The sequence below is a fragment of the Orbicella franksi genome, chromosome 12 (assembly GCF_964199315.1).
Source record: "Orbicella franksi chromosome 12, jaOrbFran1.1, whole genome shotgun sequence".
NCBI classification, from domain to species: domain Eukaryota; kingdom Metazoa; phylum Cnidaria; class Anthozoa; order Scleractinia; family Merulinidae; genus Orbicella; species Orbicella franksi.
In genome coordinates this window covers 14,823,394-14,840,422 of record NC_138156.1, presented here as the reverse complement: position 1 = coordinate 14,840,422, position 17,029 = coordinate 14,823,394, and the positions used below count along the sequence as shown (strand labels likewise).

Here is a 17,029-nt window from a genome sequence, read left to right as displayed (position 1 = left end):
AAAAAAGTTATTGTTATTTTACTTGCATGCACTACAATACGTAGTATCCTTATTATTGTAATGTACCAAGCTGGGGGACTTCTTCCTACAGTTGACCAAAGGTGCATTTTTTTCCCTGCTGGAGGTATCATAAGACTTAATAGGACAGGGATTTCAAACATTAATTGATTATCTATCCCAGAAATAAGATTTAGTGGGCCACATTAGGTTTGTGAAAGGGGTTTCAGGCTAGAAGCTACATGTATATGAAAGGAAAGCCTTTCCTGTCAAAAACACTGTAAAATGGATAGGTCTTTGATCTTTGATCTTGGGAAAGAGCCTCCTTGTGTGAAACTTTGTTACTTCCCTTCCTCCTCTCCATGGACATTATAAGTTCTATAGAAAAAAAACCTTATAAATTGTAAGTAAAAACATTCCCTTCACTTCAGGATCATGATTGAATCAAAACTGTCTGAAATCATTCTCATAATATTGAAGGAAATACTTTTTTTTCTATAGATTTCCTGTTTACTTGCAAGCTACAATCGAATTTTTTTATGTTTGACTTAGCTTAAAGTAAACAAGATTTTGCCAATACCCATGTCTCACTTAAGTGAAATTGGGCAAAATACTTTCAGCAGTCTTGGCATTCTCAAGTTGATTGTCTAAAGTAAATTTCAAAATCATGTATTGTAATATTTGCATAATGGTAGTCATTGTCATACAGCTGTTTCATAATGTTAACTGAACAAGGACCATAACCAATTTACCTTGACCCAAAATGCACTGCTGACATATATATAATTATATTGTCAATTTTGGACTGACTGGTAAATATGGTGAACTCTCATTTAATGATTTCATTTTGATACAGACTGTTGTTATTCTTTGACACTACATCATGTACAAGTTAATATAACAACAATGTTCCAATTTCAATCAAAATTAATTTTTATCCATTTTAAAATGTATAAGCTGTCTGTGTAAACAACCTGTTATTTGATTTTTGTACTTCTTTTCTATTTCGAGCAGTCTGGCCTCAAGCCCTGGTTGGGAACATTGTATTGTGTTCTTGAGCAAGACACTTAACTCCCACAGTGCCTCTTTCCACTCAGGTGTATAAATAAGTACTGGCAAATTTAATATTGCGGGGTAACCCTGCGATGGACTAGCATCCCACCCGGGGGGGGGGGGGTAGTAGAAATACTCCTTGTCATTTCATGCTTCAGAAACCAGGATAAGTGCCAACCTGATTATCCACTTGGCTCACATGCAGACTTTACTTGCACTACAGAGTTGGTGTTGCCTCTTTTTTATAACGAATGCTCGTGCAAAACATTTCACATGAAAATGACTTGATTTTTAAGAGAATGAATGTACATGCATTTTCAGTATAGACAGGTGACATGCATTTTCATATGAATTGTTTTGCACAAAGACTTGTTTTGCCACAGAGGCAAAAGTCAACTATTCATCCATGAGCTGGCTCAGGAAGCCTTTGATTCTTCATTTAAGTGATACCATGATCAAATTTTTACATAGAATCCATGAAAGAATAAAAACACTGTTCACCATTTCAAATATCTGCATTAGTTCGGGGGATAAATGAGATAAATGAGATGACTCATGACGACATACACTAAACCCAATGCTATATCAAGTAAATAAATAGACCTATCCTGGCTAATTTGCAGTGCAGACCATTGAAACTTGGTAGACTAACAGTTCTACAGGAAACACACCTATGGCTATAAATTATTTCATTTATTATTTCATTTATTTTATTTATTTACTATTATTAGAAATATTCTATAGGATTTAACTAATTTATTTTTTATAGTAATGTAAGCGCATTGAGTTTTTTAAATGCGCCCAAAAAACTTTATTATTATTATTACAAAAAAGTTCTGTTCCCATGGCAACTCACTCTTCTCTAGTGCCCAGCCACTTGATTTCAATATGTTAGTGATTTTCAGCTAAAAAAAAAGTTAAGCGAGGCCACAAACTCGAGCTGACAGATTTATATGCTTGCTGGATCATGCATATGAGGTGCCATTTGCAAATATCAACATGGAACGGCAAAGGTGACCAGAAATGCCTTTAATATTGGGGAGGTCTGGAACCCAGTACATTGCCATGGAAACATACTGTTAAGCTCGTGATGTGGAGCACATTTGGAAGAATCTTACTGCAAAGAATCAAACATTTCTGATATAAATTAGATGAGATACCTTTTTTAACTCATTCATATGTGCGCAGTGCAGTGAATGAGTTGTTGTGGAGGGCTGGATTGTGGACAATTAATTGTGTGGACGTTTAATTGCGCAGACGGAAATCAACTTGAAATCAAATTGGCGTTAAGTGGAAATCAAATTCCATCTGGCTCACAATGCATGCTGGATCCATTAAGCACTTTAGTGAACAACAAAAGGAAATAATGATTGAGTGCTACCCTAAGGGTGTTGATGACAGGAACAAACGATATACAGCCACAATGTGCCAAGATGAAATGCTTCAAAAATTAGGTGCGGGAAACAAGCTAAAGGAAAACCAGATTAAGAGCTTCTGGTCAAGATATCATAGGCAAAGAAATAATTTCACTAATTACACCTAAATGTAAAATGATTGGGATTTTTCATGTTTTACCAGTTCAAAGCAGTTTCCAGCACTTACATTTTCATGGGTCAGTATAAGACGTGTAACCACTCTTTATCACTTGATGCTACAATCACAGTTTTAAAAAAATCTGTACATAGGGTTCAGAGCCACCTTAAAGTTGCATCTTATTATGTCTACAAAACGAAGACCTAAGACCTAAGACCCAAAAACGAAGACTTGTTTTTTCGCAGGCCTATCAAACCACAGACAGTCAAACCGGGTCAACGCTTTTCTTCAGACAACAACTGACGCGAAATTAATGGGGTCTTCGTTTTGTAGATAAGGCCGGCTCGAACTACAAAACGAAGACCCTCGCTAAATTACTTTGTTCGTTGACAGCTGACGTGGAATCAATGGGGTCTTCGTTTTGTAGATAAGACCAGCTTGAACTACAAAACGAAGACCCTCGCTTAAACGCTTTCTTTGTGTCAGCTGATGCGGAATCGATGGGGTCTTCGTTTTGTAGATAAGACCGGGTCGAACTACAAAACGAAGACCTTCGCTTAAATGCTTTTTTTGTGTCAGCTGACGTGGAATCAATGGGGTCTTCGTTTTGTAGATAAGACCAGGTGGAACTACAAAACGAAGACCCTCGCTTAAATGCTTTTTTTGTGTCACCTGACGCGGAATCAATGGGGTCTTCGTTTTGTAGATAAGACCGGGTCGAACTACAAAACGATGACCCTCGCTTAAATGCTTTCTTTGTGTCAGCTGACGCAGAATCAATGGGGTCTTCGTTTTGTAGATAAGACCGGGTCGAACTACAAAACAAAGACCCTCGCTTAAATGCTTTTTTTGTGTCATCTGATGCGGAATTGATGGGGTCTTCGTTTTGTAGATAAGACCGGGTGGAACTACAAAACGAAGACCCTCGCTTAAATGCTTTTTTTGTGTCACCTGACGCGGAATCAATGGGGTCTTCGTTTTGTAGATAAGACCGGGTCGAACTACAAAACGATGACCCTCGCTTAAATGCTTTCTTTGTGTCAGCTGATGCAGAATCAATGGGGTCTTCGTTTTGTAGATAAGACCGGGTGGAACTACAAAACGAAGACCCTCGCTTAAATGCTTTCTTTGTGTCAGCTGATGCAGAATCAATGGGGTCTTCATTTTGTAGATAAGACCGGGTGGAACTACAAAACGATGACCCTCGCTTAAATGCTTTCTTTGTGTCAGCTGATGCAGAATCAATGGGGTCTTCGTTTTGTAGATAAGACCGGGTCGAACTACAAAACGATGACCCTCGCTTAAATGCTTTCTTTGTGTCAGCTGACGCAGAATCAATGGGGTCTTCGTTTTGTAGATAAGACCGGGTGGAACTACAAAATGAAGACCCTCGCGTAAATGCTTTGTTCGTTGTCAGCTCACTCGAAATGGGTTCTTGTATAATGTCGACAGTTTTTATCGGCTAATCCCCTGTAGACCCCCACTTCTTGACAGTAATTGGAAAACAGTAAAAAATAGAATAAAATAATGTAAACTTGCACACCTTCGGGGACGGTATGGACGCAAAACCATCGCCGCCCGGGAAGACCCTCTTTAAAATAAAGAAAATCAAATACTGTTTTATTTGCAATTGGAGGAAAACCTACAAACAGAGAGACTTTCTGCGATTCCCAATAGAATTTACAAACGGTTAATCTTCATATTTATAGCTGAATAACATTAACAAAGATCAAAATGGACACCATTTTAATGGACACCACTGCAGGTACTGAATAATAACCACGAGTTCGCGGTATTCAGTACCTGCAGGAGGAAGTAATTCAATCACGTGTCAACACTACGCCAGTATTAAAGGATTTGTAATCAAGAACCGTTCTATTGCGATCTTTCCTTGATTTCTTTCTGATGAAATCTAGATGGGCTGAGAGAATCGACTTAAAAGCGGCTACTGCTAGGGAATGTTTGCAGATGTTGTCGTAATAATAACCACGAGTTCGCGGTCATTTTGTCGAGTTCGTGGTTAATACGTAGAGAAGTTTTGAAGCCAGTTTCCAAGGCATAAACACTAGAATGTAGAAAAACTGAATTTTAATCTTCACATTTTGTTGAATTTACGTTTTTACGTTATAGGCATTCGCTTTGTTCCTGTTGTCAATACATATCACGAAATGAAAGGAAATAAAATTGATCTCTATATATTGCGTAGTTTTTCGAGTTATTTGATTATCTTTCAATTTTTTTGGCTGAATTTGTTCCAGTTCAAATTTACCTTTTATAAATCATATATACGCAAAATATTCTAGGTCATGCCTTATTTTTACAAACAAGCATGCCTGCATTTCAATACAAATGTATTAAAAGGGATAGAAAGGGAGTCAGCTAATTATTTCATTTAATTGGTGTCCATTTTGATCTTTGTTAATGTCATTCAGCTATAAATATGAAGATTAACCGTTTGTAAATTCTATTGGGAATCGCAGAAAGTCTCTCTGTTTGTAGGTTTTCCTCCAATTGCAAATAAAACAGTATTTGATTTTCTTTATTTTAAAGAGGGTCTTCCCTTTGAAATTGGGGGCGGCTATGGTTTTGCGTCCATACCGTCCCTGAAGGTGTGCAAGTTTACATTATTTTATTCTATTTTTTACTGTTTTCCAATTACTGTCAAGAAGTGGGGGTCTACAGGGGATTAGCCGATAAAAACTATCGACATTATACAAGAACCCATTTCGAGTCAGCTGACAACGAACAAAGCATTTACGCGAGGGTCTTCGTTTTGTAGTTCCAGCCGGTCTTATCTACAAAACGAAGACCCCATTGATTTCCCATCAGCTGACAAAGAAGAAAGCATTTAAGTGAGGGTCTTCGTTTTGTAGTTCGAACTGGCCTTATCTACGAAACGAAGACCCCATCAATTGATTTCGTGTCAGCTGACAACAAACAAAGCATTTAAGCGAGGGTCTTCGTTTTGTAGTTCAAGCTGGTCTTATATACAAAACGAAGACCCCACTGATTCCGCGTCGGATGACAAAAAAAGCATTTAAGCGAGGGTCTTCGTTTTGTAGTTCCACCCGGTCTTATCTACAAAACGAAGACCCCATTGATTCCACGTCAGCTGACACAAAAAAAGCATTTAAGCGAGGGGCTTCGTTTTGTAGTTCGACCCGGTCTTATCTACAAAACGAAGACCCCATCGATTCCGCGTCAGCTGACACAAAGAAAGCGTTTAAGCGAGGGTCTTCGTTTTGTAGTTCGAGCTGGTCTTATCTACAAAACGAAGACCCCATTGATTCCACGTCAGCTGTCAACGAACAAAGCAATTTAGCGAGGGTCTTCGTTTTGTAGTTCGAGCCGGCCTTATCTACAAAACGAAGACCCCATTAATTTCGCGTCAGTTGTTGTCTGAAGAAAAGCGTTGACCCGGTTTGACTGTCTGTGGTTTGATAGGCCTGTGAAAAAACAAGTCTTCGTTTTTGGGTCTTAGGTCTTAGGTCTTAGGTCTTAGGTCTTCGTTTTGTAGACACCCATCTTATTATGCTTGTTAAAATTTGATAATATAACAAAATACCTTGCTGTTTTTGAATTATTAGCCCCTAAAGCTGAAATTAAGGGTGTTTTTAGCAGGTCGTACTGCTACTATGGTAATGTGTCACAAAAATGGTAACATGTTCACCAATGATTGGGCAGTTTTTTGATGCCATGATTGTAGCATCAAGTGATAAAGAGTGGTGATACTGACCCATCAAGATCTAGCTGCTGGAAACTGTTTTGAACCACTTTAATTCATGATAAAAGTGGTTTTCAATTGAGTGTTGTGAAAGGCAAAGTAATATTTTAAAAACTCTACTTAATCACAAAGGACACAGAAAATACAATGAACCAATGAAAACTCGCAGTAATTGCAAACAGCTGAAATGAAGGGTGGGAAAATGTGTGCGAGTAAGTCACAATTGGTTTTGATTTTAGCTGTTTGGATGAAAAAGTGGCGAGAGAGTTTTAAGCCAACCGTGTAGCTTGGTTGATGCCAAACCAATTACTTTTCGACATTCAACGATCTCTCATTCATTTCAGTGGTTTTTATTGGTATGTGGCCATTTTGGTACATAATCAGACTTGCATCAAAGGCAGTAAAAATTATATTTTTACTGCCTTTGATGCCTTTGATCCCTTTCCCCACTCATCCTTTCAGTTTGTCTTCCCTTTGTGTTTGTGATTCCTCAGGATGTCTGCCATACAATCCATTTATAAGGAAAAAACACAAGTTCTCTGCGTGCAAGATTTGTTTAGTTTCTGGAGATGACATTCTGCAGATTTCACTTAAAAGAAACTACCTCCTTTGGCAGAAAATGAACTGTTTTGAAGCTAAATATGATTTCATTGTAGGAAAGAAAAGAAATGGTCAACAAATCCCCCAGAATGCGAGGGATCCATTTTCTCCAAGAAGTTCAACAGAAAGTACTGTAATGAGGTTATGACATGAAGTAATTCTCTACTGAAAATATATTAGTTTGAAAGTGCATGTACATGAAAATGATCTTGAAAAAAATCAATGCATGAGGAAAAAAAAGTATTTCTAAGCAGTCTACAAATTTATTTTTTTCTTTTTGTTTCTTTTCTTTTCTCCCTCCTCCAGTCGCTCCTCTAAGTCCTGCCTCCTTTTCAACTCATCTTCTTTCTCTTTTAGTAATTCTTCTGAGCTTCTGAGATGCAATGTATATTTGTTGGGAAGAAAGCTCAAACTCTAAACGATTGGATGAGCGAAACAGATTTGAAAAAAAAATTACCTCTTTCTCTCTTCTGATGGAAACACAACTCCTTGAGCTTGAAAGCTCCCCGTCCGAGTTTTCCGGAGTTTTAACATCAACGCATTGCCACTACAAGGTCGCAGGACTTTTAATCAGTTGGTATTTTTAAATTGAATTCCAGAAAATGTTATAATGAAAATACTTGTAACTCCTACACTACCTTAGTTGCCTTTTTGGCCGCTTGTCTGACATCTTGCAACACCAACTTCGCCAGGAAGTCTGCGTCTGCGCAGAACTTTCCCACCCTTTTCGTGTTGGCCGAAGAAATGTTTACGAAGACTGCGGGAGATCGTAGACAATTTATGATCAAGGGAATGTATATTTTGTTATGGATAATATATCAGATCGTACATTTAAGCAACAGTGAATAAATAACCTCAACAAATAATATACGACTGTTTCCGATACAAGTAAATTCAGAACGAACATATTGCTGCTACAGTGGTACATGTTGAGGATATTTCAATAGCTTCGCTCTTTCTACGGCCCAGCAGTCTAGCTTAAGTTGTTTGGTAACAGCTTCACTTGTATGAGCAATAAAAATTCTTGGAAATGATGTGAACTTTCCACAAATAATGTACAAGGCAAAGAATGTTGGTGTCCAAATATGAAAAGTACAACCCTCAGGCTAAAGAACGCTCGCACGTGAAGGAAGCTCGAACGCACGTGGTTTCGAATGTCAATATAAACAAACCGAGTGGTGTATTTTTAAATTAAAAGCACGCAACCGGTTCAAACCAAAGCCGCATTTATTTAGGTAGCACTGAGAAGCTTGCACTTTAACGTTGTGTATTAGAGTGACATATGTCTGGTACACTATAGAATGAACTTACAACAAAGCGGATAAAAAGTACTGCCATAAAAAATTCGTTAACCAATTATCTCTGCCATGAAGGAATTGCAGATCATTGGAAAAGTTCATGATTTCAAAAGCACTTTACCATGCAAAGTGAAAACACCAGAAGTGATGTTCGAAATAACAGTATGATCAGTAATCCAGTACTTACCAAATGGAAGCAGATCTCTTGCTGACAGGGCGATGTTGAAAGTTGAGAATGCACTTGACCCTGAAAGTTGGAGGCGAGATCAGACAACCGGTTCAAATACATTTAAAGTAAGTAATGCTCGGATCAAATGTAGAACATCTAGAAACTTTAAGTTAATAAGTGTAATCCCTGGTACAACAAGATTTTTTGCAGCCTAGCCTGACAAGAAACAGGTAAATAATATGGGTTTCGCACAACGGTATATTTTATTTCAATTCCCAAATGCATAAAAACTCAAGGATGTATTTTCTGCTTACGCTGATACAATTAACAAATTACGGTTTCAACAGAACAGGAGAGATCAAAACCTTTATTTTGAAATGTTGGCAGTTCCATAAATTTCACAAATAATCTTGTTTGAGCGTTGTTTTCTCAGGGAAAATTTCGCTCGATGAATGGGAGAACGCAAGCTAAGCTCAACCGGTTTAGGGCTCGACCGTTGTGCTAATTATGCTTTAAAGCAGCCTTTTACAGAGATTTCAGAGTTTAAAAGTATCAGTTGTCACAGAAATAACTTAGGTTATAGAAGTAAAGCAATTACATACCTTTAATGAATTGATTTGGCAAGGAAGTATCGAAAGTAAACCGTCTCAAACCATCAGAATCAGCCATAACTTTTCTAACAAACGGCTGGCATTGTTCGCATCTCATGGCAAGTCTGCCAAAGCAAATCTTCCATTTGCATCCTTGGGGTTTTCTACCACAAAATGCTTCATATCCTTCCGAGAAAGGTTAGAAATGAGCAAAGGGAACAGCACTTTATATGAGTCAAAATGATCAAAGCGGCCACCAAAGTCATTCCCTGGCGCGAAACACACGTGATTCCAACTAAATTTGACCGGCGGCAAAAGATTATTATGGTCTTTTTGGCCGCACAATGCTCGAAGTTCAAAAAAATCTTGTCTTAAATCAAATTTACGGATACGATTTTTAAAACTTAATAGTGATGGGAGGGTTCTAATTTCGCTAGGCAGCTTATTGCACAACTTTGGTCCCAGGTAGGTGAACGAATGTTTACCATATTTCTCGGTCCTGAATCTGGGAATGGCGAACTCCATCACCCTTAAGTTGTAAGGTGAACAATGCTTGTAAAATCGCTCGCATATTTTGGTGGGGCATGGTTTGTGTTTCACCTTATACATAAGGTTAGCAATATCTTGCAGTCTTCTATTCTGAAGCGTCACTAGATCACTTTTGTCCATCAATGCTTCGTAGCTTGATTGCTTATCTAGAAAAACTGCACGTAGTGCTCTGAATGTGCGTAGTGCTCTTTCTTGACGCTCTTTCTCTGAATGTGCGTAGCGCTCTGAATGCATGTAGTGCTCTTTCTCGAATCCGCTCAAGCTTTGTAAAATCATAATAAAAAAAACAGCTAACTATGGTAATGATAAAAATCACAGCTAACACAATGTTTCTTAAATCTTGGTCTTCAATGTGAAATCTGTAGCGATTCGGTTTGCTCCTTTAATATTGAGGCTGGAAGTAATTCTCAGGTTTCCGCAAGCATTCATTTAAAAAAAAAACCCTCCTCCAAAAGGTCACACTTTCGCCATTTGAATAGCGATAAAAAGGCTGCTAATTACAGATAAAATTTACCTCTGATTACGTGTGACTTTTCTTTTTAAGAGCAACATATAAAAAACATCCAAAAGAATCACACTTTTGCTGTTTGAAAACAAATAAAAAAGCCTCCCATTTACATACAGTACAAGTAAAATCTAGGTTTGAATAAAAGCATGCCTTTTCTTTTTAAGAGCAACACTGTTGATACATTATATTACACTTTTGACATTTGAAAACAAGTGAAATCTAGGTTTGAATAATCTGTTGTTATCAGCATTTCAATAAACACATGCCTCAAGAAGATTATAATTCTCTAAAAGATCATTAGATTTTTCACTCGGACAAAAAACTAACTTCAAGTTCATAGGATTGATTTTGTGTGAAAATGTTTTGTGTGCAGCCATAAAAAGTGGAAAAGTTTTAAGAGAGGCATTTAGAGATATGTAGCCATGTGGGTTACTTGACTTAATTTAAAATATAACTAGTGTAATGGAACCTTGTGTCTATTAATTTTAGAACATTTGAAGTAAATCCAGGATTCACGTTGGTCTTTTATGAGATGTGGTGGCCCCTAAAAGAGCCACTTTTAGCGACCTACAGTGCAATGTCAAATCCACATTTGACGAAGTAGGGCACAGTGGCTCCTAAAAGAGCCATTGGAATTGCTTTGTACAGAACGTGATCTATATATTTTGCACATTTCTCTGGGATGATTCTCCTTTCCCAGAACTTCTTGATTCCATTCATTAGTTCTTGCTTGTTGCATGGCATCACCTTCAATTCCTAGAGGAACTTGAGCTTCTGCCACAAGTCCTCGATCATGTTAAGGTCAGGACTCTCCAGGGGGTACACCACCAGTTAATGTTGTGTTCCTCAGAGAAGGAACACAGCTTCTTCTTAATCTGGGCACTCATCATCTTGTCATTATGTTGCATTTGCTGATCTATAAAAGCTTTGGCTTCTATAGACAGTTTTTGAGGTCTCCTGGAATGCAGTAGATTTGCCACAGAACCAGTAATGCGCAGCTTTTTGACAATGCGAGTAACACTACGAAAGCTTACAGATAAACCTTCGCTTTTCAAAGATGTAAATATTCCACCTGGGTGGATACCTTGCTTGTGAAGAAGTTCGATTCAAGTTCTTGTGTAAGTTGAAAACTTTGGCATGTTAACCACTAGATTGCTTTAAAACGAATGACAATTGAAATACCACACGAACCTCAAACAAACCATCACTATGTTAGCAAACAAAGCAGGCACTTAGAGACTGGGCTTCAGGCAGGAAATTTCGTGTGTTTTGTACCAAGGGAAACTGGGGGTCTTGACAAGTGTGGAGTGAATAACAACAAGGGATTTTGTTGCAACTTTGATATGTTTAGGTTTTGGAATCACCATAACAGTTAAGCATTAATTTGATAATAAGCAGATGAGTTTGGTAGAACAGTTGATCCAGTTTATGAAGCAAAACTTGGCAGTTGTAATGCTGGCTTTACAGAGAGAATATTCGCGTAGTCACTCAAACTTTTCTAGTGAAGTCACAAGTGATAAACAAAGCGAATGTTTACTCAAAAATTCGCAACTAATTTTCAAGAAGAATGAATTATCACTCGAAATTCGAGCACATTTTCAGTAAGAACCATTTATCACGTCACAAAAACAGGATATATCACATCACAAAAAATCATCTAACCTCTCAAATGTTCACTTGTGTAACAAATGTTCCTGTAAACCTGTTGCCATGACCTCTCTAATGTATTTGTCTTTTTGGTTTTGTTCTTGAAGGCAGTGGTTATATTACAGAGAGCTATGTTGAAGAGGCTGGTACTGTTCTTAAACGTTCTACAACAGTTACTAAAGTAAGTAATGCATTCAGAAGAAAGAGTGTATTCAAGGAGAACAACCTTACTAGGCCTCATAAAGGGTGTTACCCCTCAATTGTGGAGTATTGTAAAGCAAAAGGTCAGTTTCAAAGGAATACAGATTCACAATGTATATTTTTGAAAAACATAATTGGCAGAGGATATCCACATGAAAATGTGTTGAACGCTCTGAGATAATAATTGTTCCTGAGTGTTCAATACATTTTCATGTGGGTAATCTTGCCTAGGTGAATGAAGGTAAGTGATAGGAATTGCTCTATATTTACAGAAGATAATATATGTACTTGTAGATCAACACTAATGAAATCATCCTCTTGTATTCCTCTATCATGACATATAACAGCTGTACAACAATGCTGAATACTAAGGTACATTAAATTGGATAATCATTTGGTTTTGATTGCCTAGAAAGGTGTATGCAAGGAACTTTAGTGCACGTCATTTGGCAGCCTTTACAACACTCCCAAAACTGGTACTGGTTTTGAAATGATCCTCATATTTGTTCAGCCTGAACCCCAAATGAGTCTCTAGTAATTTCAGGAATGTAATGGCCTTTAGGATCTGAGAATCACTTCAGGACACGCAAAAAGGCTATAGAAAAAGGGCAGTAGCACCACTCAAAGCAAGGATAGAACTCTTGAGGGCTAATGCTTTGATGCTTGTTCACTCGACCAGTGGGCATAAATGTTTGAAAACTCTAGGGAAGGCGTCTTTATAAAAGGATTCAATACAATAAGCAAGGACTTCTTACAAGTCTGGAGAGTTTCGGTTGGGAATTTTGAGTGACGGACGTGTGTTTTAATGGAGCGCGTCGACCTCCCAAAATTTCAGTAAGTTTGGCAAGTTTTACAAAAGAAGACATTATGACAACTCCAGGCAAGAAACAAGAACAACGTTATTCTTCAGATGGAAATTGAATATCTCCGGATCCCAAAATTGCCCAGCACAAAGAGGATGACCACGTGAGTGTTCTGGAGAATAAATTATGGCTTACCTGCAGCAGCTTCAGAGTTGTCGTCTACTCCTGAAACAAATTCTGACATCAGAGAATTTAAAGATTGAAAGATAAAATACAGTGAGGTATTTCAAGAGTCAATAGACACACAGGACCATGAGCTTAACCAAGTGCAGCAACAACTGACAAAAGCAGTTTCCCAGAATAATTTGCTTGCGAAGGAACTGGATGCTGCTGTTTCCAAAGTCAGGAAACAAGAAGAAGAAATGGACAACATGTAGTGTAAGCAGGATGACCTGGAACAAGTATATGCACAAAAAGAGGCATTGCTCAAGCTGGCTAATGCTGTGAATGTCACCTTTTGCCCCAAGGATATCAAGCACAGCAAGGTGATTAAAGTAAAATTTGCCAGCCATTAAGTGACATCCCAAGTTTATAACTAAAGCAACAACCTGGTAAAAAAATGTGTCCTTAACTTGGCCTTATTCCAGACTGTCCAGGATTTTCTCAAACCATATCCATATGTGTGAAAATCCAATGGCCTACAGAAAGCATCTTATTAACAAGGCCAACATGAAACAGGAGAACAATGAACTGCTGAATTTTTGGCGGATGGGTGGGAAACTTTTCACTAAGGCATCACCAAAAGGCTCACCAATTCAAATCTGCCATGGAGAAGACTTGGTCAATCTTTAAAATATTCAGTCTTAAGAGAAGTACAAACATGACAACCTGATTAATGCTATGCTATTTTCCATCTTTTTATGTGGTTCACGATATCCTTTTGCAATTGTTGTTTCACTTTCAGGTGTTTATACGGATTGAGAAATGAGAGTTAATTTCCTCATGTATGCCAGCACAGACTCAGCCTGTGTTCAGTGCAGGTTGTACAGGAGCCATTATACTTTTATAAGCCAAACTCCATTGCTTTGAACCTTCAGAAGTTTAAAATTTCTCCTTTTCTGGCCAGGAATTCAAAGATAGTGCTGCCAGTAATGAATTTGAAAACAATACACAGACTTAGAAGGTGACTCAGCCTTCTCAAGACTTTGGGAAAACATGTTGGTAATATATTTTATTGCTTTAAATTTTGATGGAATGAGTGGAATTATTTGTTCAAGTCAGTAACCCATTGACGCCTGTGCCTCCCATAACCGCCCGTGCGAATAACTCCTACTTTCCTGTGCCGCCTGTAACTGCACGAGTAAAAGCACATGGGACAATTGCCTTTCCTACCCTCCCTGAAGACTTTTTGGTTCTCCTATTGTTCTTGAGGACAAATAAACCAATCAGAATGGACTTTCTGAGCATAATTTAAGAGGACATAAGGGGTCCTAGAAAGACAGGTTTTCTTCTTAAAATCATGCGCTTGAAAAGTGCAGGTAAATCATGGTGTGTTGCAGGCCAAATCCAAAAACTTCCAAGGTCTTGTTTTCATTCCTAACACGGATAAATTACTGCTTTGGGCTTTAAAATAGAAAGGAAAACTACAAATCAATGTTTAGGTGGCCTCAGAATGGAGGATCAAAGACTACAGAGTCCTCAAAACTTTCTGGTGAAGAAGTTTTTCTTCCTACAGCCGTTGCGAAAACATGAAGATGGGAGTGCTTTCAAGTAAGTTTTGACGACAGATCACAGATTTAAAGTAGCTTTTCGGGCTAAAGAAACAAAAATGGTAATTATTACTTTGAAGTTGAATTCAACTTTTGGAATGATTGGTAAAGCCACGGGCGCTAAAATGACTGCAAAAGTGGTCGGCAAAAACTCAAGCTTTCGCATTAGCATGAAGAATAATTTGAACATGTGATCATGCAGCGAAGCATGTCTGCGAAATTTTTGAACAATTTTTTGCTTTTAAATAGGTTTCTTCACCTCAGCATGAATGAAAATTTATTGTTATTGAACTTCCTTTTGCATTTCTTTCATTTGGTTCCCTGTAGGTTTTAAATGTGAACAGTAACTTGCACGCTGGATTTCTGCATATTTAATTTACAGTGAACTCCAGGTGTTTTGTTTATTTAGTTTATTGGCTTCATTCAAATATTTTTTGGAGTCTTATGCAGCTGCTACAGAACCGCTGAGAAAAGAACTAAATGGCCACTTGTTTACACAGTTGAAATACGACTGGTCTCAAAATAATTGGCTTGTTTTTGTCATATTTTTTATTTACGACTTTCATCTTTCTTTTGCAGTGCCATAATATTTCTTCACACAGCAAAGAAATTACTTGATGTCTTGTTTTCAGATTGATTTTTACATGAGTTCTTCGCTTTTATTTTTTATTGTTTTCTCAAATGTTAGCTGTTATAGTACAAGAATAAAATTCTGTTGTGTTGTCCTCTTAAGTCAATAATTAACTCACTTTCACAAAGTAAATTCTCTCAGCTTCTGTGGGACGTTTTGTTGCACAGTAAAGAAATATAATTTTTTGTTCACTCACCAGTTTTACACATAAAGGCAACATCATTTCCATGATGTGGCAAAGTATGAAAAAATGTCACTGAAGGAAAGTATAAATATTAAGGAGTTTAGGCCAAAATGATGAATATATCTGCCTGTCATTAGATGAAATGTTGCCATGGTAATGGCCTTAATCCAAAAATTGACAACCAAAAAATAAGCGTTATTCTGACAGTACCCAACTGGTAAATTTCTACAGGGAAAACTTTAAGGGAAATTAACTAAGTTTCCTTTTCTAACTCATGCTTTATAGGAAGGGTGTTTGCAAATACTTTAGGGAGCCACCTTAAGTTTGATAAATCAAAAATTATTTTGTAACGCAATTTTTTTCTTCTCAGTGCCTCAAATTGCCCAAAATCGATCGAAAATGAGCGGCATATTCAGAAGCTTGTAAACTGAAAAGTAAAAATCTTCATAACAAACTGATTGCGCGTCGTATTTGTACTTCTTTTCTTGTATATTTAGAGCTAAACAAATAGCGATTTGATTAGAACTAAATTATTTGACAAATTTTCCAAATTTACAACCCAAGACAGCTTAACAAGAGGACTACATTTAGCCTATTTTTAAGAGTCGCCCTCTGTAAATTTCAACTATGGCCATTTGGACCAGAAAAAATCAAATTCCTCAAACTTTCTCAGATGAATCATCTAGATAAGTGATTGACAAAAATATAACTTTCAGTTCAATTTGATTCGTATTTTAGCGCTGGGGCCACCATCTTGGTTTTGCCCCTCTGAGAGGGCTTTCAGCGGCCATTTTAGGGCACATTTTTAACAATTTGCCATACAAAGAAAACGATATAAATCCAGGTAAAAACCCTTTATTCGAGACAAGCAAATGTTTCTTGTTACATTGAGAGGCTGTTTTGGCAATTTGATCATCACCTGAGTTTTTTACAGAATTTTTCATTTCTTCCCTTTCGGACTACTCATGAAGCGCCATAAAAAAGGCAAAGTTTAAAGGAAAATATCGCCAAAAGTACATCACTTGAGATCCCAAAACTACCCTCCACTTAAAGAGCAATGTCTTGCCTGTAAAAACATGCAATAAAATTTTGGGGCAGTTAAAACTGTAAAATGTTAGAAGAAGAAGCTTAAGCTGTGCTTTTGTCAACAAAGACCGCTGTCCTAATTAGCATAATAACGTGAAAATAACGTTGCACAGAGAAAATAATGATATATTCCACTTACCTCGCGACATGTCGACAACTGGATGTTCCACATTGCCTCATGTTACATTTCCAGTATGTTTCAGCCACATCTTCGGTGATTAGTGTACGAAATCACTCTCAGACATCGCCACGGTTAAGCAGATTTCAACTCTCTGAAAACCGCTTCATAACATCTATCAATATTATTTATCTTTCGTCTCATAAGCCGCCGTTTACAAGAAGTTTAACAATTCGCTGAGATCCTAACTGACCTAGAAGTCTGTTAGCAGCCTTTAAAATCCTCCTCTTAATCGAGGATTCTCATCAAGAACTCGTTTAAGCTCAGTTCTGTTTTGATCTGTTGTGCACCCGCCATTATTCCACAGGTTGCGTTACATTTGACAAATGCACATTCCAACGGGTAGGGGTAGGGTGGGTAGGAAGTGAAAATGCAACTGGCAATCAAAGCCATTTTACGCATTTCTGTGGCTAAACCAGTAACCAGCTTTCCCAGAATGATTTGAACATGAGCTTCTGCTTGCAGGCAGTTTCTAGGTTTTTTTTGGTAGGGTAGGTGGGGGGGGGAGT

General features: G+C 37.7%; 1 protein-coding gene and 1 pseudogene across 6 annotated transcripts in view; both read left to right on the top strand.

Annotated features, from left to right (window-relative positions):
- LOC145462394 (uncharacterized) overlaps positions 1-17,029 on the top strand; it is a 238,699-nt gene that overhangs the window by 60,117 nt on the left and 161,553 nt on the right. For all 6 annotated transcript variants that reach the window (XM_081445910.1, XM_081445911.1, XM_081445909.1 and 3 more), the window contains one exon: positions 11,776-11,849. In XM_081445910.1, the coding sequence (XP_081302036.1) occupies positions 11,776-11,849 (74 nt within the window). The remainder of the gene's footprint in view (positions 1-11,775; positions 11,850-17,029) is intronic.
- Positions 11,857-17,023, top strand: LOC145463626 (uncharacterized; annotated as a pseudogene).